Source organism: Salvelinus sp. IW2-2015, linkage group LG20 (genome assembly GCF_002910315.2).
Source record: "Salvelinus sp. IW2-2015 linkage group LG20, ASM291031v2, whole genome shotgun sequence".
NCBI classification, from domain to species: Eukaryota; Metazoa; Chordata; class Actinopteri; order Salmoniformes; family Salmonidae; genus Salvelinus; species Salvelinus sp. IW2-2015.
In genome coordinates, this window is record NC_036860.1 from 2,255,762 (window position 1) to 2,280,404 (window position 24,643).

At 43.4% G+C, this 24,643-nt stretch overlaps 2 protein-coding genes across 2 annotated transcripts in view; both read left to right on the forward strand.

The window, feature by feature from the left end:
* The window catches only part of LOC111981176 (histone deacetylase 5-like), a 61,407-nt gene extending 43,253 nt beyond the window's left edge, over window positions 1-18,154 (forward strand). Inside the window, 19 exon segments of the mRNA XM_070433722.1 lie at window positions 1,668-1,689; window positions 1,692-1,824; window positions 1,826-1,877; window positions 1,879-1,903; window positions 2,029-2,234; window positions 2,399-2,701; window positions 5,243-5,396; window positions 6,583-6,716; window positions 6,958-7,078; window positions 9,026-9,075; window positions 9,316-9,423; window positions 9,662-9,717; window positions 9,946-10,033; window positions 10,164-10,381; window positions 10,552-10,670; window positions 10,998-11,131; window positions 11,276-11,360; window positions 11,500-11,665; window positions 11,899-18,154. Coding sequence (XP_070289823.1) covers window positions 1,668-1,689; window positions 1,692-1,824; window positions 1,826-1,877; window positions 1,879-1,903; window positions 2,029-2,234; window positions 2,399-2,701; window positions 5,243-5,396; window positions 6,583-6,716; window positions 6,958-7,078; window positions 9,026-9,075; window positions 9,316-9,423; window positions 9,662-9,717; window positions 9,946-10,033; window positions 10,164-10,381; window positions 10,552-10,670; window positions 10,998-11,131; window positions 11,276-11,360; window positions 11,500-11,665; window positions 11,899-11,938 — 2,214 coding nt within the window. The 3' untranslated portion in view covers window positions 11,939-18,154.
* An 833-nt stretch (window positions 18,155-18,987) lies between these two features.
* Window positions 18,988-24,643, forward strand: LOC139022701 (protein LSM12 homolog A-like). Its single transcript, XM_070433766.1, has 5 exons — window positions 18,988-19,151; window positions 22,302-22,435; window positions 23,114-23,223; window positions 23,795-23,920; window positions 24,019-24,643. Coding segments are annotated over exons 1-5 (498 nt in total). The 5' UTR covers window positions 18,988-19,024; the 3' UTR covers window positions 24,020-24,643.

The following is a 24,643-nucleotide window of genomic DNA, read 5'->3' on the forward strand; positions in this document are numbered from 1 at the left end:
TAAGTGGACAGTTTGATTTCACAGAAGTGTGATTGACTTGGAGTTACATTGTGTTGTTTAAGTGTTCCCTTTATTTTTTTGAGCAGTGTATATACCCCAATTTAGGTGAATTCTCCTCCTTCCCTCTAAACATTACATATTTATTGCTAGTCAGGAAGTTAAGTGATGTGGTTAATAAACTGTTCCTTCTCCCTTACGGTGACCTGACCTGACCTCGACCCCCATTCCTCACTAATCCACAGCTCTCCACCCTTATCAGTGACCGCAACCATGTGATTGCCTTTCCTTAACTCAGTACATTCCAAGCCCCTGGCTCATATTCAACCTTAGTTGACTCCACCACTACATTCCTCCTACAGATAACCAACTTCTCTCAGCTACGGATCCCTTTTACGGGATCACTTTCCTACACAACCGCTAGAATTGCAGGGYGCCGAATGCAAAAATATTCCTAGAAATATTTATAATCAAGCAATCACAAGTGAAATATACCAAAACACAGCTTAGCTTGTTGGTAATCCACCTATCGTGTCAGATTTTGAAAATATACTTTACAGCGAAAGAAATCCAAGCTTTTGTGAGTGTAGCTTTCAATGCTACAACAAGCTAGCCTTATGTTAGCTTGGTCACGAAAGTCAGRAAAGTAATGAAATGAATCGCTTACCTTTGATAATCTTCGGATGTTTCCACTCACGAGACTCCCAGTTACACAACAAATGTTATTTTTGTTCGATAAATATGACTTTTATCACCAAAAACCGCCATTTGGGTTGCGCATTATGCTCAGAAAATCAAAGCTGTGTTCCGTTCGACAAATTCCAAAAAGTATCCGTAATGGTCGTAGAAACATGTCAAATGTTTTTTATAATCAATCCTCAGGTTGTTTTTAACAACATAATCAATAATATTTCAACCAACCATTACCTATTCAATACGAGACGAGCTCCCCATTTTCCGTTTCTCTCACGCGCGCAGGAACTATTCGGAGGACACTTGACTAGTTTTGAAAACAATTGTTCATTTTTCAAATAAAGTCTGAAACTGTCTAAAGCCTGGTCACAGCCTGAGGAAGCCATTGGAAAAGGAATCTGGTTGATACCCCTTTAATGGAGGATAGGTGGGCCAGGAAACACAGATACATTTTTTTTAGCACTTCCGGGTTACATTTTCTCAGGTTTTCGCATAAAAATAAGTATTGTTATACTCACAGACAATATTTTGACAGTTTTGGAAACTTTTGAGTGTTTTCTATCCTAATCTGTAAATTATATGCATATTCTACGATCTGGGCCAGAGAAAACGTGCCCAACGTAAACTGACATTATTTTCAACACAAAAAAAGAAATCTGACCCCTAGCGCTAAGAGGGTAACTACGGTGTAACAACCAGACTGTGGCCCTTCTCCTTTCCATAGGATACTTGATGATTAACAATATTTCAAGTTTAGAAGTCAGAACCTGTCACTGTTGGCATAAAGGTTTTTCCCAGTGCGGCTTGTGTTCTAAAAATAGCTTATTTTAATATTTTTTTTAAAGTATTCGTAAAAAAACTGCCTGAACCTGCTCCATCCACTGAGTTGAGGTCAAATAGAAACCAGCACACACTCCCCTGAACCAGAGTTGTCTTCTGATGTGACTTCTGACTTAGCTAAACCCCTTCATCCTCAGGCCAATCAGAAGCTGTTGCAGGAGGCGAGAGGCAGGCCATCCAGACCATGCGTCAGGGTGGGGCTCTGACGGGCAAGTTTGTCAGCACCTCGTCCCTGCCGGTGTCATGCCTGCCACCTGGTATGCAACACGACTTAGACTCCACCAGGCCCCCAACCCCACAGCAGTCACTCCTCCCTACTGCAGCACGTCCTCCTGCTGGAGCAGGCCCCGCCAGCAGAGTGCCCTCCTCTCAGGTACATCTACCAACATATATTTATACTCTTATCCCCACCAGCAGAGCGTCCTACTTGCAGGTAAATATAGATAAATACGTACTGCCTCTTCTGAAACACATCTCTCTGACTCTTCCTCCCTCCAGTCCCCATGTACGGTCAGTCGCCGTTGGTGACAGGGGAGCGGGTGTCCAACAGTATGCGCACGGTGAACAAGCTACCACGCCACCGGCCCCTGAGTCGCACACAGTCTGCACCCCTCCCCCAGAGCCCCCAGGCCCTGCAGCAGCTCGTCATGCAGCAGCAGCACCAGCACTTCCTGGAGAAGCAGAAGCAGTACCAGCTCAACAAGGTAGGGGGCGCCACAAGAAACACTACTACAATATTAGAGGTTATGGTTGTGTTTGCAGGTTAAAAAAAGTATTGTATGCCATTTGCCTGGACTGGACTGGGGGGTGTAGTATACTGTACATGTGGCAGCAGTGTCTAACTCTCCCTATCTGTCAACCACACCAGATTCTGTCAAAAGGGGTGGAGCTTCCTCGCCAACCGCCCACCCACCCCGAGGAGACAGAGGAGGAGCTCACAGAGACACAGGAGATGCAGGAGGAGGGGGCGGGGTCTGAGCGTCTGGGGGAGGGGCGTCCTCAGGAGCAGAGGCTCCAGAAGGAAGAGTCGGGGGAGACGTCGCCCCCTTCAGAACGCCTGCTGACCCCCCTGAAGGGCGAGAGCACAGAGAGCGATTTGGATGAAGAAGATGATGAAGACGAGGCCATCGAGCTGAGGGAGTGTGATGAGGASGGCGTACCTTACGGCCAAGTAAATACTGAATTTTTTAAAAGACATTTTGCATTTAATTTTACTTTGATAGAGAAAAACAAAATGTATTACCCTGCAAGTTTAACACTAAGATGACTTTCTGTAAGAAAATCAGAGAGCCAATTAGAGGTGCAAATAGTTTATTTATAAACCATGAGTTTTGTCTTTCCTTGTATTATGATTAATTCTGCTGGAATCAAATCAAAGTGTATTGGTGTTATAGCGAAATGCTTGTTACTTGCTCCTAACAGTGCAGTAAAAATATTCTGACCCCATTCGTTGTTGAACTTCCCACATCTGTTCCAGTGACGTCTGTCTGTGATGACTAAACCTAGTGACTTGATTCGTCATTGTACCTATTATAATGGGCCATTTATGACTTAATAGCAAGAAACTGTCTAGAATGACCAATCACTCCAGGGAGGGGTGTAGATTGCAGAAATTACCTACCAATAGATCAGTAGCAAAGGCTATGCAGTTGAAAAGGTAGGAACGTCATCATTACCGATGTGGCTACATAGATTGGCGTTCACTCCCAGTTCGAGTGGTGGGTTCAGTTTTGCGGGGGCCTGGTGATTTAGAAAAGGGTATCCCCTCTCGGAAGGCAGAGCTGTGCGAGGCATCATCATCATAGCTCCCTACAGAAGAACGAGAGCCTTAATTCCCACCCACYTGTGAGTCATCCATTGCACTTAGCAGGAAATAAAGGAACAAGCTCTCGAGAATGAATCGCCTGCAGTTCTTTCACAAATTACCAAGAGGATAAGCGKCTCCAGTTAAAAGTTGTTAAACAAAAGTTGCGAAAGGGCAAGTGGACGATTAAAAAAAAAAAAAAATTAATAAATAAATTAAGTAATTAATAAATTAATTACTACAGGTAATTAAGATGGATTGAATTTGGGTTTAGCTGTCATTGGCCGAGACAGAGAGCTGCTCTACTCAGTAGTTGACATGCATTTGGATCCTCATCAGCACCTCATACTCTTGAGGACCTAAACATTACAATATAATACAGTAAACGGCCACAGTTGGCTATGTTGCTGTTGGTTGTCATATTTGGCTCTAAATTATGGTCATTGACAGCAATTAATACGTAACGTTAAAAAGAGGGGAAAAGAATGGACATGTTTTGTGGTCACGTTCCTCTAAGAAATGCTGTTTGTGCGTTGGAGGGAGGAAGAACCAATGCAGTGAGGGAGATTATAAAATAAACCTCTCCTACTCCCACACACCATTGAGAAAAAATATCAGAGGAGAGAAAAGCATCAGAATTCAGGCGGCGTCTTCTCCCCCTCAACGCGCGCTCACACACACTCCCTCCCCTGCCCTTGCTGCTTTTTTCTCATTTCAGTGAATGGGCTCATCTGTGACTCATCTCTCCTTGGTGAATCATTCCCCTCTCCCTCCCACCCCCACCCTTCTCCCCCCCTCTCTTCACCATGCCAGCCCTTTTCTCCCCCCTTTTCCCCCTGCACTTTACACCAATTCACCACCCACCAGGGAGGTAGGCTACTGCAGTACTATTTCTGTTGTGACGGGCTCGGGGGATAGGAGTTTTTAGGGTATGGGGGGCATAGGGAGGGAGGGAGCATGGGTGTATGCAGTCATTCTGTAGAGACGACATCCTCAAAAACCTATTTTGGCATTCGAGTCAGTGACACGGAAGGGCCCCCCCCGCACACACACACACACACACTGCCTCCCTGCTGAACTTTTTTTCCCTCTGACTCTGCTCTACTTGTCTGCTGTGGTGCCTTGAATACAAATGGATCTGAGCCGCCCTGTGCAATGGTAAGAGAGATGGAAAGAGAAAAGACAGTGAGAGAGACGCATAAGAGAGCCCGCATTGCCTTAGGATCTCTCGTTTAAAAAGGGGTTAGCAAGGTGTGGTCCTGCCGGACCTGTGTGTGTGTGCGCGTCCACTCCGCTCCCATCTCAAGGGCTTGAAACAAACCGTCCGCAGGTAAAAAAAGATGCATAAGAACCGTGAACCTTGTCATTTGATCTGTTAGAAGGCGCATCTGTCGCGTTAGTTTTTTCCTAGAGCTCACACAGCTCCTGTCTGGATGTGTGGTGCTTCTCTCATTGACAGAAAGCAGAGCCCCGTTAGCTCAGCCACTGTTTACAGCTGGGGAATTGTCAGAGTAGTCTTTTGGCTGTTGGGAAGGCTCGGTCCTTGTCCTGCCCTGCCTTTTGAGGCTTGTATGGGGATAAGTGTTTGCCTTTAAGTTTCTACCCAGGGCCCATGTTTAGTCTATAACAGGCTTAATTTAGCTCCACCTCCCTCCCATTTTCCCCTCGTTCCATTGGCCTGAGGTGGCAGMTTCAGTTTGCAGCTATTGTGAAATGTCACTTCTCTCTCAAGGTTGCAGTATTTCTATCTGATGTAACCAATGAAAGCCACAGAGCTGATTTTATATACTAAGCCAATTCCCTCACACTGAAGTCCAGTCAGTGTCTCATGATGAGACATTATTCAAAGCTTTAGTTGGTATTCAAAATTTCTCTATTTGTTATTTTGTCCCCGATTTTTCCGACCAGTATCACCTGCAACAGCTCAATGTGTTCCAGGCATCCCTGTCCATTTCGGGCATGCCTCACAGACCTCTGGGAAGGGCCCAGTCCTCCCCTGCCACTGCCAGCGTCAAGGGGGCTCCCATGGGTGAGGTCCCCATCAAGCACCTCTTCACTACAGGTACGCAGCTTTGGTTTTTGGAACAGATGACATACAAAGTGAGACGATCAGGACCCATTGAACAATATGAAAGAAGCTGTCTCAACTTAGTTATCTATCTGAATCGCTGTATTTTTTTTGTCATAGTGGTAGATAGTAGAGCTTTAGCAATGAATCCCTATTAGTTAAACACTAACGAAAGCCATTGGCCTTTAGAGAAAAGACACTTTCAGAAAAAAAACACTTCCCTAGCCAGTCCATGGTCAAATGGCCCTGCAGAATAGGACGTGTTGACTAAGTCCATGTTTCCCAAACTGTGGGGCGTGGCGAGGGGTCGGCAGGAACTCAGTCCGGCTTTAAACTTACTCTTGAAAGTTGAATAGTAGAATGCACAAGGTGCAATTTCGAAATTGGGTAGTGYATCATCAGTTCCTCTTGTCATGTCAGTCACTGCACCTTAGAGAGCTATTTATAACTTGTCAGAAATGTTCAGATCAGCTAATGTTTTTTATTTTGTTTTTTTAGATGTACTTTTTTTTGTCACTCTACTATCACGAATACACATTAGACATGGCAAAATGTATAGAATTGCTTTAAAACTAAAATTGTCTATGCAACCAATAAAAAAATGTGTGGAATTGCAAAAATAAGCTGTAAATAGATGTGGTTGGAGGCGTGGGATGTTTCCTAATGCTGGAAGGGGGCCCCCCTGAGTGAAAAGGTTTAGGAACCCCTGTACTAAGTGATGAGTCCAATAAGGGCTGAGGCAAGCAGCCTGCCTGGGTGTAATTATTTCAGCAGAGAAAAGAATAATGGCGAGAGCCTGCAGGGTTGGATCTGATGAAACCAGGATGACATTGAGCCATCCTCCACCATGGAATCATTAACGTCTCCAACAGTCCTAACATGAAAAAAGCCATTAGAGATGATGGTCTTATTATGCTCTGACCTGCTGGGTTATGAACGGTGTGGTCACCATTTGTTCTGAGAGAGAGGTTGAAGAGCGGTTGCCCTGTGGTTGGTCTTCTTCCTACCCTGCCTTGAAAAGCTACATTTTCTCCTTTCCATCTTTCTCTCTCTTTCTTTCCCTTATCTTTCTCTCTATCTCTCACGCCATCGCTTTCTTTCCATCTGTCTCTTGCACTCTCTTTCTCGCCCTCTCTTTTTCTCTCCCTCCACTCTCTCTCTGCCTCTCCTATCATCTCAGGGTTGGTGTACGACACCTTTATGCTGAAGCACCAGTGTATGTGTGGGAACACCCACATCCACCCAGAGCACGCCGGCCGCATCCAGAGTGTGTGGTCCCGGCTGCAGGAGACTGGGCTGCTGGGCCGCTGTGAGGTGAGGGCTCCCTGCACACTACAGCTTGAATAGCAACCAGCTCCGTTCCATATTTCCAAAGAGAATTTCTTCTCAGTAACTTAAACAAGCGAGTGGTAGCTATATGTGGAGATGAGAATGAGCTTTATCCATTATTAGTTCAAGTTCATTTTAAAAATCACTTCYCAATTAGCAATACAACATAACCCTGAATGAAATTGATGTATTGTGTGCTACGTGTGTTTTCCTTTACCGTGTACAGAGGATTCGGGGGAGGAAGGCCACGTTGGATGAGATCCAGACTGTGCATTCAGAATACCACACACTGCTGTATGGCACCAGTCCCCTCAACAGACAGAAACTAGACAGCAAGAAGCTCTTAGGTGCCTAACCTCATCTCTTCATGTCTTTACTCCTCAGATATATTTGTGTGTGTGTACGCATGCATGTGTGTTTCCCTAGCCATTTTGCTCGAATGGTGGAAACAATATTTGCCCCAAGCATCCTTGAAAGTAGTGACTTTCCCTCTCCCATCCATCCATCCATCCACCCACACACTCACACGCAGTCAGGTGGATTGTTTGAAGGCTTAGCTCCCCTGACAGGCGCAGGGGGGTATTTTTAGACCTGATGGTCGAGGGGAAAGGGCCCCAGACACCCGTCCACCCCCGTCTGGGTGACTCATAGCTAGGCTGGGTCTCATAGAAGAGGAGGGAGGGGGGGGTGACTAGATCAGCTGCAAAACAGCACTGCAGCGACTGAGTCGTCGACTACATACACACACACACACACACACACACACCAAAGTGAGTTCACTCTATGTGCGGTGCTGAGCAGAACAGGACTTGCAGACATCGATGGTAAAAAAAAAAWAATAATTATACAGTGCATTCGGAAAGTATTCAGACCCCTTGACTTATTCCACATTATGCTATGTTACAGCCGTATTCTAAAATGGATTTTAAAAGATTTTCCTCATCAATCTACACACAGTACTCCATAATGAAATTTTTGCAAATGTATAAAAAAAAAGATACCTTGTTTACATAAGTATTCAGAGCCTTTGCTACTGAGACTCAACTGAGCTCAGGTGCATCCTGTTTCCATTGATCATCCTTGATGTTTCTACAACTTTGGACGGAGTCCACCTGTGGTAAATTCAATTGATTGGACATGATTTGAAAGGCACACACCTGTCTATATAAAGGTCCCATATTTGACAGTGCATGTCAGCAAAAACCAAGCCATGAGGTCGAAGGTTGTCCGTGGAGCTCCAAGAGAGGATTGTGTCAGGCACACGTCTGGGGAAGGGTACCAAAAAATGTCTGCAGCATTGAAGTTCCAAGAACACAGTGGCCTGCATCATTCTTAAGTGGAATAAGTTTGGAACCACCAAGACTCTTTCAGCTTGGCCATCCGGCCAAACTGAGCAATTGGCGGAGAAGGCCATTGGTCAGGGAGGTGACCAAAAACCCGATGGTCACTCTGACAGGCTCCAGAGTTCCTCTGTGGAATGGAGAAACTTCCAGAAGTACAACCATCTCTGCAGCACTCCACATGTCCAATCAGCACTCCACCAATCAGCCTTTATGGTAGAGAGGCCAGGACTGAAGCCACTCCTCAGTAAAAGGCACATGATGAAGGTGAATGGAGCGAAGTACAGAGATCCTTGAATGAAAACCTGCTCAGGATCTGACTGGGTGATGTTTCACTTCCAACAGGACAACGACCCTAAGCACACCGCCAAGATAAACGCAGCAGTGACTTTGGGACAAGTCTGAGTGCCCAGCCAGAGCCCGGACTTGAACCCGATCGAGCATCCTGGAGAACTAAAATAGCTGTGCAGTGACGCTCTCCATCCAACCTGACAGAGCTTGAGAGGATCTGCAGGGAAGAATGGGAGAAACTCCCCAAATACAGGTGTGCCAAGCTTGTARCGTCATACTCAAGGCTGTAATCGTTGCCAAAGGTGCTTCAACTAAGTAAAGGGTTTGAATACTTATGTAAATGTGATATTTCTGTTTTTTTAAATCTATTTTCAAAAGTGTCAAAAAAACTGTTTTTGCTTTGTCGTTATGGGGTATTACGTGTAGCTTGATAAAGAAAAAAWACATTTAATCAATTTTAGAATGAAGGCTTTAACAACATTTTGAAAAAGTCTAGGGGTCTGACTACTTTCCRAATGAACCATATCCCAAGCATCTTGGGAAAATAACTCTGCTAGGAAGGCTAAAAGGTGTGTGATACAATGTTGAAATATGGCTAAATAGTGTTTAACTTGTTTAAACTACAACCTAACCTTTGCTCCCTGTCCCTATTGGCTCCTTAAGGTCCAATCAGTCAGAAGATGTATGCTGTGTTGCCCTGTGGAGGCATTGGGGTGAGTCATCCATCCGTCCATTTAGAATGGAGTTAACATTGACATTTTATTTAGAGGTAGAGATTGGATAATAATACAGTTTCAGAAAATGTCATGCAGTTTAATTGTAGGATTTTCGTTCAACATAAGCAGCACAAAGCTGAGCATTACATCACCTACAGCAGTGTTATCATCATGTTATCAGCGTTAAAAGAACAGTAGCAGKGTGGGGATGAGTGTGTGCTCTGTTGCCCTCTGCAGGTGGACAGTGACACTGTGTGGAACGAGATGCACTCCTCGGGCGCTGTCCGAATGGCTGTTGGCTGCGTCATCGAGCTGGCTTTCAAAGTGGCCGCCGGGGAACTGAAGGTAACATTACCAGCCTCTCTCCGTTCCACTACTGTTTGATTGAAAGTTGTCAGGGGCAACCTTACACCTTAATTTAAAATGAACAATATGTAATAATCATGTAATATACCCTGTGGGTTTGTTCATGGGTGGACACAGTAGTACCCTGATCAATAAGCACTTAGTCACTTAATTTTGTTGATGGATATGCCTACAACATTTTCTCATGAACCGCTTCTCTCACTCCTCTCCATTTCAGAACGGCTTTGCCGTGGTGCGTCCACCAGGCCATCACGCTGAGGAATCCACTGCCATGTGAGTACACCCAGGGAATCATGGGTAGAGCCGGGGCAGGGGAGTGGCTAGGAGGCTTCAAGGGAGTTGGTTGAAGTTCCATAGAGACATGACGTGTGCGATGGTTGATACTCAAAATGGACGCTTGTACCAATTATTGTAACTACTGGGCAGTGGCCTTAAACAATCTCCCTGTTTCTGCTGATTAAAAGAAAAATGGATGTCTTTGGTGTCTGTCTTTGTCTGCAGGGGCTTCTGCTTCTTCAACTCAGTGGCCATCACAGCCAAGCTGCTACAGCAGAAACTAGGAGTGAGCAAGATCCTCATCGTGGACTGGGTGAGTGGGCCGTATGTTGTTAGCGAGGCCCTGTATGTGCTAGTGTTGTCATGTAACCAAAACATATACCACACATTATTTGATCAATGCTGGTCATGTATAATTGTTCACATATCCATTCTCTGTCCAGGATATTCACCATGGTAATGGGACACAGCAGGCTTTTTACAACGACCCCAATGTACTTTACATTTCCATTCATCGCTACGACGATGGAAACTTCTTCCCCGGCAGTGGGGCTCCTGAAGAGGTGGGGGTTGGACCTGGTGTTGGCTTCAACACAAACATCGCTTGGACAGGGGGCGTAGAACCGCCCATGGGTGACGTGGAGTACCTGACTGCCTTCAGGTGAAGACTGTTGTTGGTCATTAGCTGAACGAGCAGCAACATTGGCACTGATCTTCCATTCATATGAACAGGCTCTGCTTATTTAGCAATTTCCACACTGCTTAGTTCTTGCAGATGATCTGGAAACGTAAGAAAATAAAATGTTGTTTTCCATCTTGTCTGTTATACAGGACGGTGGTGATGCCCATRGCCAACGAGTTTTCCCCTGACGTGGTCCTAGTGTCCGCTGGGTTTGATGCTGTGGAGGGCCACCAGTCCCCTCTGGGAGGATACAACGTCACTGCTAAATGTAAGTTGAAYATTACTCCGTCTTTACGTGTCAGTTTCTCTGCCAAGCCTTTTCCGTAGTGTGTGCTTTTATAGGAGGGTCCACTAGCTAATTGTATATACACTACTACCCCCTGCTGGAAGAATAGTATTTAACCACTAGAAGAAAAGCCAAGAGACTCCATAGGAATATTGAAGTACCTCAATTATTTCCTATCATATGGGGCCTTTTCTTCATAAACCTGCACAAAACTAAAATTCCCTTGCAGACCTCTCCTATTTACATCAATTCATGATTTACTCAGATTATACTCAGTACAGCGTCAGTACAGTGTTGAACCATCCTCAGGTTTCGGCCACCTCACCAAGCAGCTGATGAAGCTGGCGGGGGGACGTGTGGTCCTGGCGCTGGAAGGAGGTCACGAYCTCACGGCCATCTGTGACGCCTCCGAGTCATGTGTGGCGGCYCTGCTCGGCGATGAGGTATGACATTATCTGCTATAGGAGGGGAAAGTGGCGTGATGTCACATACACTACATGTCATTTGGTAGAGATGGATGTAATTGTTCAGAAAAGAAATTCTGTGTTTTTAAAATCCCAATCTCTCTCTCACACCTGTTTCTCTAGTTGGACCCCCTGCCACAGGCTGTCCTGCAACAGAAGCCCTGTCCAAAAGCTGCTGCCTCTCTGGAGAGGGTCATTGAGATACAGAGTGAGTTCGTTCGCTAAAATCAAAATGATCATTGTGTTTTACCTGCACATATGCACTTAGTTGTGTTTGCGTCATGTGTATCACGTCACCCTTAAAACTGACACGACTCTTTCTCTCCCTTATCTTTCTCTCCCTGCAGGTAAACACTGGAGCTCTCTCCAAAGGTTGGCTACCACGGTGGGCCAGTCCTTAATGGATGCCCAGCGGAGAGAGAAGGACGAGGCCGACACGGTCACCGCCATGGCATCGCTTACCGTGGATACTGAGCAGGCCACCGCTTCCACCATCTCCATGGAAACCAGCAGGTAAACACTTGCACCATTCACTCTTTTGGGGATTTTATGTGGTTTTGGAATGGCTGTTTTTAAGACATCAGATTCATTCACAAGGCTGTGGGCCTGAAGTTCCACTGAGACTTGTTAAGGTGTAGACTTATCATATACCTTTTGCCCGACCTTCGTTGGTAGGGGCTTTTATTTTGGCATGACTAAGAGGCTAATGTCTATGTCGTGCTGTTTCCTATTTGGTGTACCTGCAGGTCTACAGAAGAGCCAATGGAAGAGGAGCCTGTCTTGTAGGAGGAAACGGAGAGTTGTCTTGACACCTTTGTCTCCATGTTCTTCGGCACTAGCCTTCTGTCATCCTCTCCTCTTTCCAGCCCTCGCCTCACCTCTTTCCATTTTCTGAGGATTGATGGACATGTGCTAGCCTCCCTTTCCAACTCACTGAGGTGAGTTTGTTAAAGTGTGTGTGGGAGAGGAGAGGCGGAACACACACACACACTGACCTAAAGGGGCCAGCGGCGGATATGCGTGATTGGTGGAGAAGCAGGAAGAGGCGGGACCTTTTGAGGAGCCTGTGTCTTGCTTTTTTCTTTCAATCTTTTTTGTAAGCAGAAGGCAGTGGATCCCGGAGTGTGCCTCGGCTCTGGGGCCCGAGAAGCTTTATACATTTCTTGTCATACTTTATACTTTTCAGGAACATTAGAACTGAAAAAGCCAACAAGCAGCAAAAATATTTCAACAGCCACAAATACACTCACACACCCGCATTATACTATACACACTAAGTTCTCAACAGAGGAACAACAATGGGGTTGTATCAATGAATAATGCTCTTCCTTTCAGAGCATGCGAACCTCTGTTCCTATTTTGTCTGTCRTTTGGTATTCTCATGCGTCTATTCAATAATCTGTTCAAAGCAGCACACAAACATATGATATGTATATTTGCATATATATAWATATATATACTGTATATTYCTTTCACTGTATCAGCTGTGGTTGTGGAGTGGAGGTCGAGCTGTGGATCCTGCCAAGGGAGACTTACTGGCTGAAGGAGACAACATATCTCTCCAATTCAGCCTTTCTTTTTTCTTCAGGAAGCCTCAGCTCCCTCCACTTTGTATGGGAGAGAATGCATTTTGAGGTGGTTTTTACCCTTCTACTTTGTTTGGACTATCAAAAAAGGACACATACCCACAATGAAATTTACCGCTTGGTGCAATGGAAGCCCACGGATTGGACGAGGAAGGATTTTGTGGAATAATACTTGGATTATGAACTTGTTGTCTCACGCTTGCTGCTGCGACTGGGAGACTTGTGGTGGTCATGAGACTGGAGAAAGACGTTTTTAGAAGAACTTGGTGCCTTTTATATTAAATATCCCTGTTAACACCAACTACACCACCACTTARCAGAACACAGGACAGAAAGACAAATCCACACACTTGTTACACTCATGTCTGTTTTGTTTGTATATTTGTTTGCTTGTTTCTTTCAAAATGCCTTAATTTCCTCCAGAGAATGCACCATTTTAGCCATCTCCGCAGAGATGGGATTCTACTCCTATGTCCTCTCTCTTTCTGGGTTTGTGTAATACTCTAGGTCAAAGGTCAGTGTGACTTTAACTTAGTTTTTTTTTTTGCGTCCTTTATMAATTCCGACCCGTACATATGCGGCTGACGGTATGATTGTGAGGWAATTTGAACGCTACAACGACCAACTTTTTGCTATGTCACTTCCTGTCACTTGTAAATACTGCATCCTTTCCTGCTTTGGCAAACCCCTCAACCTGAGACGGTTCAATAACAAACTCATTGTTTTTCCATTTATTTAGAGAGGAGGGACTGAACTTGGTCACTTTTTTAAACAAACGTTTTATTTTGTATAAGATGTATACGAATAATGACAATAACAGTGTTAATCCAATCAAATTGGATATGAATATTATATTTGARAAGAGTAAAAAAAAAAAARARAAGCCACCTAAGCAAGCACACATTGTGTTAGTTTTGCAATCAATGTTTTGTCCTTTTTTCTAAGTGCCATTTGTTTTTTCCACACAAAAAAAGAGACAACAGAAATGGTGATATGGGATGGATCTCATTTGGCAAATAATCAWGAGCAAGCACCACTTTAGATTACACTGCAATACCCCAAATCCTGGAAACTGTTGCCCACTTGTCAGCTGTCATAAACCATTTGTTTGACTTAGTGTCCAGGTGCTGTGTTATCTGGCCTCTGTTGCCATCAATATTTATATTTCTCAATCAATGAAAAGTGTTTGCACTTGACGCCTATATGATCACACAAATTAAATACTTTGGAAAATCTATATATTTTCAGTGGGAATTAGCACAATCATCATGCTTGAGGAATTCATACAAATCAAGTATATCTACTAGAGAATGGTTACCGACACCTCCCTTAAAGACATGCTCTGGAACTTTGGCGACTACTAAGTATTTTTAAACCTCTCGCTTTGGGCTGGATGTGTCTGTGTAGTTCATACATGCATAATCTATGAGCAGAATTACTGTCTTACCTCAATTAGCTACGCAATCCCAAGTTTAAAAGCCACTGTTTTTTKGGATGCTGTGCTGCGGCATTTTCCTTTTTTCCCCCACCTRGGCCAGCCCTCTAGCAATTTGAGTAAAACCAATGAGCTTCTGCCCCTCGCCAGCTAGCGAAATGTACATGGTACATCTACAGCAGAGAAAGGGAGAGATCTATGACATGGTGCACATATGTCACGTAATACACTATTGTTGGGGCCCACTTTTTGCTCGTGAGCACAACTTTCAGAACTACCGGCTAAAAAGTATACAACAGTACTAGAGAATCACTTTAACCAGCATACTCTCAGAAGATAATGTGTGGTGCAGAGTGCTTGTCTACATTGATCATTTTGTTTTATTTCAAGCAATGTAACAACACTGACCAAGTCTTCTGCATCTCATTTGTCCTCTGAGGTAAAAAACTATCATTACGGAATAGGTTATTTCTGTAGAGTTGTTCCCTCTAATCATATATTCAATTCTCTACCAGTCCACTCACCATCGTAAGGTACTTTTGTCCCTTTGTCACACAACTGTATATTGAACTTATCTACATACTGTAATAACTATACAGTGACGATGTTTTCATAAACGTTAAAGGGGTGTCAACGCCTTACTCCCTCACTAGTTACCCTTTTTCATATGAAACACAAAGGGCTAGCTTAGTTCAATCCAAAATTTAAAGTTTTAGAGGTTTTCAGCCCTGTCATTTGAAGTCTATATGACTGTCCATCTCAAGTAGATCAAGCTTTATGCTCCAATCCCAAATGAATGGGAAAGTTGGACACTGGCACTGTCTAAAATGGTGAAATCAGATATGCTTGAATCCCAAATGAATGGGAAAGATGATCTGATTTCACCATTTTAGACAGTGCCAGTATCCAACTTTCCCATTAATTTGGGTTTGGAACATACCGTGCATTCAGGAAGTATTCAGACCCCTTGACTTTTTCCACATTTTGTTACGTTACAGCCTTATTCTAAAATGTATTTAAAAACAAATTCCCATCAATCTACACACAATACCCCATAATGACCAAGCAAAAACTGTTTACATTTTTTTTTGCAAATGTATCTAAAATAAAATAAAAACCTTATTTACATAAGTATTCAGACCCTTTGCTATGAGACTTGAGATTGAGCTCAGGTGAATCCTGTTTCCATTGATCATCCTTGAGATGTTTCTACAACTTGATTGGAGTCCACCTGTGGTAAATTCAATTGATTGGACATGATTTGGAAAGGCACACTTCTGTCTATATAAGGTCCCATAGTTCACAGTGCATGTCAGAGCAAAAACCAAGCCATGAGGTCGAAGGAATTGTTCGTAGAGCTCAGACAGGATTGTGTCGGTACCGATCTGGGGAAGAGTACCAAAAATGCTCTTCAGCATTGAAGGTCCCCAAGAACACAGTGGCCTCCATCATTCTTAAATGGAAGATGTTTGGAACCACCAAGACTCTTCCTAGAGCTTGCCGCCCGGCCAAACTGAGCAATTGGGGGAGAAGGACCTTGGTCAGGGAGGTGACCAAGAACCCGATGGTTCCAGAKTTCCTCTGTGGAGATGGGAGAACCTTCCCGAAGGGCAACCATCTCTGCAGCACTCCACCAATCAGGCCTTTATGGTAGTGACCAGACGGAAGCCACTCCTCAGTAAAAGAAACATGACATACCGCTTGGAGTTTGCCAAAAGGCACCTAAAGACTCTCAGACCATGAGAAATTAGATTCTGGTCTGATGAAACCAAGATTGAATTCTTTGGCCTGAATGCCAAGCGTCACATCTGGAGGAAACCTGGCACCATCCCTACGGTGAAGCGTGGTCGTGGCAGCATCATGCTATGGGGATGTTTTTTAGTGGCAGGGACTGGGAGACTAGTCAGGATCGAGGGAAAGATGAACGGAACAAAGTACAGAGAGATCCTTGATGAAAACCTGCTCAGGACCTCAGACTGGGGTGAAGGTTCACCTTCCAAGCACACAGCCAAGACAATGCAGGAGTGGCTTCGGGACAAGTCTCTGAATGTCCTTGAGTGGCCCAGCCAGAGCCTGGACTTGAATCCGATCGAACATCTGGAGAGACCTGAAAATGGCTGTGCARCGACGCTCCCCATCCAACCTGTCAGAGCTTGAGGCTCTGCAGAGAAGAATGGGAGAAACTCCCCAAATACAGGTGAGCCAAGCTTGTAGCATCATGCCAAAGTTGCTTTAAGTACTAAAGTACTGAGTAAAAGGTCTGAATACTTATGTAAATGTTATATTTACATTTTTTAAATGTATAATCTAAGAACCTGTTTTTGCTTTGTCATTATGGGGTATTGAGGGGGAAACTATTTAATCCATTTTAGAATAAGGCTGGAATATGGAAAAAGTAAAGGTGTCTGAATACTTTCCGAATGCACGGTATAGCTGGATCTACTTAACCAATGGTGTGGGACTTGGAATCATGTTGAGATTAGAGCACCTTCGAGGTCTGAAAATGTCAAACTTTGAATTGTGAGTGAACTACCCCTTTAACATCATACCCTTATAGCTCCTATTGTCATACCGACCATGGTATGCTCTTTCGGTGTTGGTTTCCAGTGGTATTACTTCCCAGGCGGAGCACGTGACCTGATGTCACAGAAAAAACAGGCATTTGCCATTTTGACCGAACTCTAATCACAGTGTTGTCACAATCATGTCATCGGGGTAGGAATTGAAACACTCATCACTTGCAAAATTGTTGGTGGATGCCACTGTACTCGCATGTAATATACACAGCGGTTCCTACTTCCTTTTACATGTGGCTATGGTGTGTGTGTGTGGGGGGGGTGCTTGTAGTACATGGGACTGTTGTGACCTTGTTTTGTAATGTTTTCATTTCGATCATTGACCATTTTGAGATTTGGTGCGTAGTTTTGTACCTCCACCTTGTATGGCATAATATAAGGGTTATTGGGCTGTCCTGTGGGTGAGATGGCAAATGACAGAATTACCCTTTCTTTAATTGAACTGACGTGTGTTTTGTAGGTCAGGGCTTTTTTCCTGTGGGTATGTTGGAGGGGCAGCAAAAAAMAACAACACTCAAATCAAGAAAGTCTACTTAGAATAGAGGAATGTTTTTGTGTGTTGCCTTTAGACAAAACAACAACTACAAGTGGCAACCATGCAAGTGTGTTCTTTCTGTCTAAACAGATACTGGAAGACGTCCAAGTCTGTGTAAATTATATCGACTTATCCACCATGTGAAGATAGCTTTATTGTTGCTGCCACACTATTTTGCTATTCAGTAAATAATGTATATTTATTGATATTTCATACATTGTGTATATGTAGTGACCTATGATCGTCAAGGTTCAAAGAGTAATTGTATATTTTTTGACTTTGGAAAGAGAAGTGTGTCTCTGTGTCCTTCCACTGCGCTGGTGTTTCAATCTCCACTTTCTGTGGTTGGATGTTTGAATATGTGACTGTCTTTTACCTTATATTTTAAATATATTCTTTCTCTCTTCTGGTCATAACTAATGCAGACGTTTTTGAATTGATCAAAGCACATTCCTTAATGTCATGTGTTCTTTCAAATGCTTAACTGTTGCGACAATACAAATGTGTTTATACTAATTGCTACTCACGTGTATAAGTGCATATATGTGTACACATGTGCAATACACGCTATTTGAGCACTCTATTACTGTGACTATTATTGATGAAAATCGCTGTCCCTTTGAAAAAAAWTTCATGAGTTGCATTATGCACAGCGCCACCTTGTGGGTTAGCAAGGATCTTAAAGGGAATGTTGAGTCTGATTACTGTTATTTCAGGTTGTGTATATTTTAAAAAAGCCCTTTTTTATTACTCATTGTAATGTTGTGACATCCTATTTGAGTATCTTTTTATTTTTTAAGTGGGCCTGTTAATTGTCAAACTCAATAAAGCGATTCACTGCTCCAATACAAAGAGGAGTAGAAATCTTTATTTTWGTGTTGGTTGTGGGATAACATACATGGCTTTGAATAGTAAAGTCGATGAGTGGTTATTTTAAAGTATATTTTTTTATCTCAGTTTGCAGTTTTAAAGTGAATTTCCTGCAATTGTACACATTTTGTCATGGCTTATGACGTGTTTTATATGCTATATGGTGGGTCTCCAGGGCAAGTGCCCAGTCCGTAATCGGGCCCTGGTCCAGTCAGATTATTGCTATACTAGCATCGTTGAATGAGGCTTCAAGCTTGTAACAGGCAAGTCAWAAGCATTTATTTAGGACTGCCCACTCCACGTATACATTTATGGTGGAAAAATAAGATGAATGGGAAATGCCAAGTGCATGGATGTTTAACTCTGGTGCTTGTGAYGAGGGATGTTTATAAGTATGGTCAAAGCAACCCTCAAATTCATTCTCCAAACAGTGAGTGAATTAACTAAATGTTTTTTTATGCATAGGCCTACTCACCAATATTGCAACATCTTGAGAAGAACTATTGCCGCCGTTCATGTGCTAGGGTGCCTAGTAGTCGAACTCGGAAATGTCGGATTTGGGAAACTGGTTGCAGTAATACATGTGCCGCGTTCAACCAGTTAGCAAGTCGGACAGTTATTTCTTTGACATGGAAAAAGCATATGACTTTTATTGTGGCGAGAAGGACTTCTAATAAAATATTACTAGATCAGGACAATTAGGGGTCCAGATCGGTTCAACTCTATCAACCAGTCATGTGGTGGAGAATTGGACCGCTCAGTGAAGTGTGATCAATCCATGACACGCCCATCAACATTCCCTATCGATAGTCAGTGACGCCACGGCGTATATTTACGTAAATCTGGCGCTCCCGTTTCCTGGCGGAGAAGATGGCGGCTCCTGGACCGGGGGAGTATTTCAGTGTCGGGAGCCATGTCTCCTGCCTCACCTGCTTGGGGCAGCAATTGCAAGGAGAGGTCGTTGCCTTTGACTATCAGTCCAAGATGTTGACTTTGAGTATCCTTTTTACCATTTTCCGTTGTCACTAAATCGGTGGTCTTCCAGGCTGCAAGGGGCCTGGGGGTAACTGGTCGCGCTTGCCAAATTGAGATCCGCGCAAGCGTAGTCAGGAGACTAGCTAGGGAGCTAACTAGYTTACTCTTGATCAAAACGTAGCTAACCACACAATTTAAATACTGTTCCGTTCAGTTACTTTAAACCTTGTTACTTTCTATTTCAAGACAGGTATGTAAAGTCTAGAATCGGCATGATCTTGAGTTAATGTTTGTTGTTAGCCAGCTAGCTATCGAAGTTGGCATGGTATTGTGCCATAATGCTAGCTAACTTGCTAACCCAAGCTATTGTGGTCAGCGTTAGCACAGTCAGTCCTTGTATGGATCACTATCTGGCAGCTCCAAGGGGCGTTATGCCTGGCAAATTCTTAGAAACAGTTAGCATGTAGCTAGAAAAAGGACTAACTAGCAGACCACGCTTGTAGTTGTATTATGCTCTAAAACAATGGTAATTTAAAGAACATTGTTGATGGCTTGAGGATAAGCTAGCTACCCACCCCAAGTTAGCTTACGTTGTCGAAACTGACACGCCATGATTCACCGGTGACAGTTTAGAAAGGTGTGACTGTCAAGTTCTTGGGTTAGCTAACGTTAGCTAGTAACTACCTACCTAAGTACTTTGACCCCTGTCAAGTGTTTTGTAGCGGACTTGAGAAATACATTAACTATATGCAAGTTCTTAGTTGTAGCTATATTGGAAGATGGCCAACGTTACCTAGTTGCTGTGAAATATGTTATGTGAATGTGCAGACTTGTATTTCATGACATGAAGGATGTTGATAGGATGAAGCCAGGTGTATTTCTTACAGGCAACATTTGGAGAAGACCTATACAGAATAGGTTGGGTGAAGTTGAGGTATTATACACATCTCTTGCGCATTTAGCCCAGAAATTCCTTTTTAAGGCTTGCACAGAGCACTGCTTAGAGAAATGGGCAGTCATGAAAAGTGCAAGATTTGATATGTTGCAGAACTCTAAGGAAGCCATTTGATTTGGACTATTTGCTCACACATACATACATTGCAGAGCACTAAGAATTCTGTTTGCGTGGTTGTGCCGGCCAATCTTCCACCTCTGCCTGGTATAGGACAGAAAGGCCCAGAGTCAGGCCACCCTGTGATAGTGAAACAACTGCAGCCACAGCCAAGGGAAGGAATGTGATGTGTCTGTCAGTCAGCTGTTATCACACTGCATCAGCATTGTGGATTTCAACAGTGTGCATTCCATACCTTCACGGTCCGGTGGATGTCAAACAGGTCTCTATTACCTGGCTGGAAGGTAGTACTGCCTCAGAATCCTCAGACTTTGCTCATTTGATCTTGTGAAGTTAGAGGCATTTGATCAATGTCAGTTGATGACTAGCCCTTGTTTTTTTTTTAAATAACAGATCTACAATGTTAAGGTAGTTAAATCTAGTCTACTTTTTTTGTGAATGTTGTGAGATGCATAGAGGGTATTTTCCTAATGCTAGGGGACAAGTCACTCTTCAAGATGTGTATCATGTAGGCCTATTCACTTGAGGTATTTTGCTTATGGAAGCACACTGTGACATGTTTTCAGGGTGACACAATAGCATAGTATAGTGAAGGGGGTAAATACAGCTTCTAGATCCAGTCAGTCATACCCTCATGGCATGTTAGGTTGTTTCCCTTGAGGCTGGTGAGTCACTGAAAGGTCATGATGTCATACAGGAAATCCACAGCCCTCTATTACTGTTATGGAGGAAGTGCAGCAGCCGTGAAATGAAGGATTGTAAACCTTAATGAGTTCAGCTCTGAGCACTTTATCTCTGTCTGCCTTGAAATGGGAAAACGTTTCTGACCATAGTAAAGACACAGGCCTTCTTCCCAAACTTTTACTCATATCCAACCTGGTTTTTATTAGGAAAATAATTCACTTGGCTCAGGTTTGAGAGTCTTTTCGGGAAATCAGTTGAAGGGCAAGTTCTGTGCTGCCTTCGGTTGTTGTGTGAGGTCAGACAGTCTGTGAATTTTGTCTGTCACTAGACTATAAACCGTGTCTCAAGGGCAGTGAGCAGGCTGCTACTAGATAGTATCCTTTGAGCTTTCTTTAACACAGTTGGGTGTTTGTGAAGGCTACTCTTGGCAGTTGTGCTTAGTATGCCAATTTTGTTTTGTTTTCTGCCTAGCAGGCTATTTGCCCTCTTTCGCTCCACAGTATTTCTGATATCCACATGATGAATTGTGGTTCGTTCGTACCCAACCTCCTCCCTTACAAACAATGCATTGGACTCTTTGTCCCCTCACTTAAGTTAGCAGAGTTGAAAGGTGATCTCCTGGTGGTGTGCATACGCCTCATGCCGTCTTCAAATCAAATGTTGTATTTGTCACATGCTTCTTAGTCTACACCTGTTGTTTAACTGTGAAATGCTTGCTTCTTAACATCTCCTTTGAGAAGTTCTGAGTGGGCTATTCATTTTGTTTAGTTGCTGGTGGTTTGTTTGACTGGTAAGTCCTGAGCTTAACCTATGTGTAGGACTTATGTTATGGGTTGTAACAGTCTGCATTGTTTCTTGGGCAAGAGGCTGTTCCTGGACTGCAGTGGTGAACCCTGGACCTGTTTCCTAGGTTATGGGGAAGCATGATCACAGGATGTTCTGTTGTGAGGAGGCTGAACATGAATGGCAGAATATAGCATCTCCACTAGCATCTCTGAATGTATGTGGGGGGGGAAAGAGGAAGTTGTTCCATCAGGGGATCTCCAGCACCTGGCAAAGTTGGATTGGTGCTGTGCTTGGATTTTGTGTTCTACTAGAGTAGAATATGTTGTGCTCACTTATTAGGCCTATTTGGTCAGTGGTTCACTATTGAGCGACTAAATTGCACTATGCCATTTAGGATGTGTGTTCTGACTTCTCCTTAAGCTCAATAACATAAAAATGTTGATTTACCTCATGTCTGGCATAGCCTAATGTTTGTGGAAGAAGTGATAGAATTATGATTCCAGCTGATCCATTGTTTCCCTCACATACAAGTCCTGCATGTATATTTAGTCTAATGCTAACTGCTGCTAATTTGACCTCCATTCTGAATGTGTAGTACAGCCTATTTGCCTTGACCCACTGCCCTTTCAGAATGCGCCCCCTCCAGTGGAAAGGCAAACGTCAGCGACGTGGTTCTGATTAACTTAGCCTACGTGTCTGAGGTGGACATCATTAATGACCGCACTGAAACTCCTCCTCCACTAGCATCTCTGAATGTCAGCAAGGTAAGACCAGCCAATCACCACTCCTCACACCCTCCTTGACACATCTCCTTCTCATACCACGAATCATTGGACATCTGGTCATTTTGTCATTAGCTTTATCAATAAGTCCTGCACTAACTCACTCGATTCAGCTAATTGTGGTTCAGTCAGACTAAAGACTGTCGTTAGTTTAGGCAAGCTGATTATCCTAGTTGAATCAGGTGTGGTTATGCTGGGCTGGAACAAAACCCTGCACACCCCATTGGTTTTCAGGACTGGAATTGGGAATCCCTGTCCCAACACGGAGTCAATTAATTGTATAATTTTGGGTGCTTTCACATGTTGATTGGAACCATATGTTTACCCTGAATGGATTGTTTGTGTATTTAAAGAATGAATGGCTATTGTCTTGCCCCAAAAAATCCTGAAATGTTCCATCACCATATCATTAAACTTTGGTCGGCATCAAACAAAACCCACCTGTTCCACATTTGACTAAAATTATCAGTAAGCAGTTTCTAATATTTATTTGTATTGCTAACGGTTGGAAATTCCTTATAAAGTTCCTTTCAATGCCAAATATATTTTTTGCCTTTTACATACTTAAACTTCCAAGGGCTTTTGGGGTTCTCAGTTGAGAATGTTGGCTATTGTGAACAGCTCTAACGTTTTGGTTCTCCGTTTCCAACACGCCTGCAGCTTGCCAACAGAGCACGGTCGGAAAAGGAAGACAAGTTATCCCAAGCATATGCAATTAGTGCTGGAGTCTCTGTGGAGGGCCAACAGCTATTCCAGACTATACATAAAACGTGAGTATCGTCTCTTCTCTCTAATACTGGGGCTTTGCTTCATCCGACTATAGAAACATCAGTTATTTACTTACTATGACGGTTCCCAATGGTCAGGAAAAAATGTTTTAAAAAATGTGCTACCCAATGCATTTAAATAGTGTCATTGGATGTTGAGGTTGCCTTCACTGTTTAGTTAACCAGTTTTTAATGCCAGTCTTTGAGTAATGTTTTGTTTAAACCCTATCAAATAGTATGCATTCACATTATACCTCTTGGTTCTAATGCGATTGTAGTGTTGATCCCTGATTTGGCCTAGACTACAGTGAGTGACCTATGACCGTAAGTCTTTCAGTACCAACACTGATTGACCAATTTCTAATGTAAGCTGTTAATTCTGTAATGTTCTTTTGTTTAATTGTTGTATATTTTCTTCAGCATCGTTGCTGTTCGATATGCACCTGTCTACAATCCGATACCTGCTGCATGGAGTCATCTGTCTAATGTGTGTCCTGAAACCTTTAACCTCAGTACCTGACTAAAGGCAGCCACTGGGTGCTTTTTTTCAAAAACATTCTCCATCTCTCTGTAGCATCAAAGACTGCAAATGGCAGGAGAAGAACATCATGGTGATGGACGATGTGGTCATATCCCCACTTACCAAGTGGAGAACTGCAAAAGGCAAAGAGGGTAGCGCTTTAAGTCAGTACGCAAAATAGTGAGTATGCCTTACACCATTAATTCACCATTGAAGGGAATACAGGAATTGCAGTACCAGAAAGTTGATTGAGGATAAAATGTTTCTTGTCCTTGCAGGTGGGAGAAACATTTTAGAGATGTGGAGAGCCAGAAGTCAGTGCAGCGCCACAAGCACAGCAAACACAGAAAGACTCCACTTTATCATCTTGAGCGGAGGTTCAGTCCGGATAGGGGGTGTGGGAGGGGGAATTGGTTGGGGAGGTCACAACGGCAAAGGCAGTTTTGGTTTGTTCTTTTCTCTTCCCCTCCCTTCAACATGACCAAGGCCAGTGTTCCCCTGCCCCCCCACCTCCATCAGAGGTGTCCAACATTTTGAACAGAACAAAAGGGGGTCCCAACCGAGAGGGAAATATCCAGTTCATTTTTAAAGATAATCTAACAAATGTAATCTCAATTTGCCACCATTCCCCACCCACACTCCTCTTCTTGACCTCTTACCTTCCCTTCTGTTTCTTCTCTCCTCCTGCCATCAAGCCTGCTCCTCACTTCCATTTCACAGAGAAAAGTCACTTGATTTCTGTTCATTGGTTGATCTATTTTCTAGTCCTTTTTCGTAAATTTCAAGAGTAGAAATTTATGGTAAGAGATAATGGACCTTTTCTAATATTGAAATACTGTTTTGACAAGAACACAAATTTTAATAGCTTTCTTGAAAGCACATGGTTATTTTTTTAATAGCTGA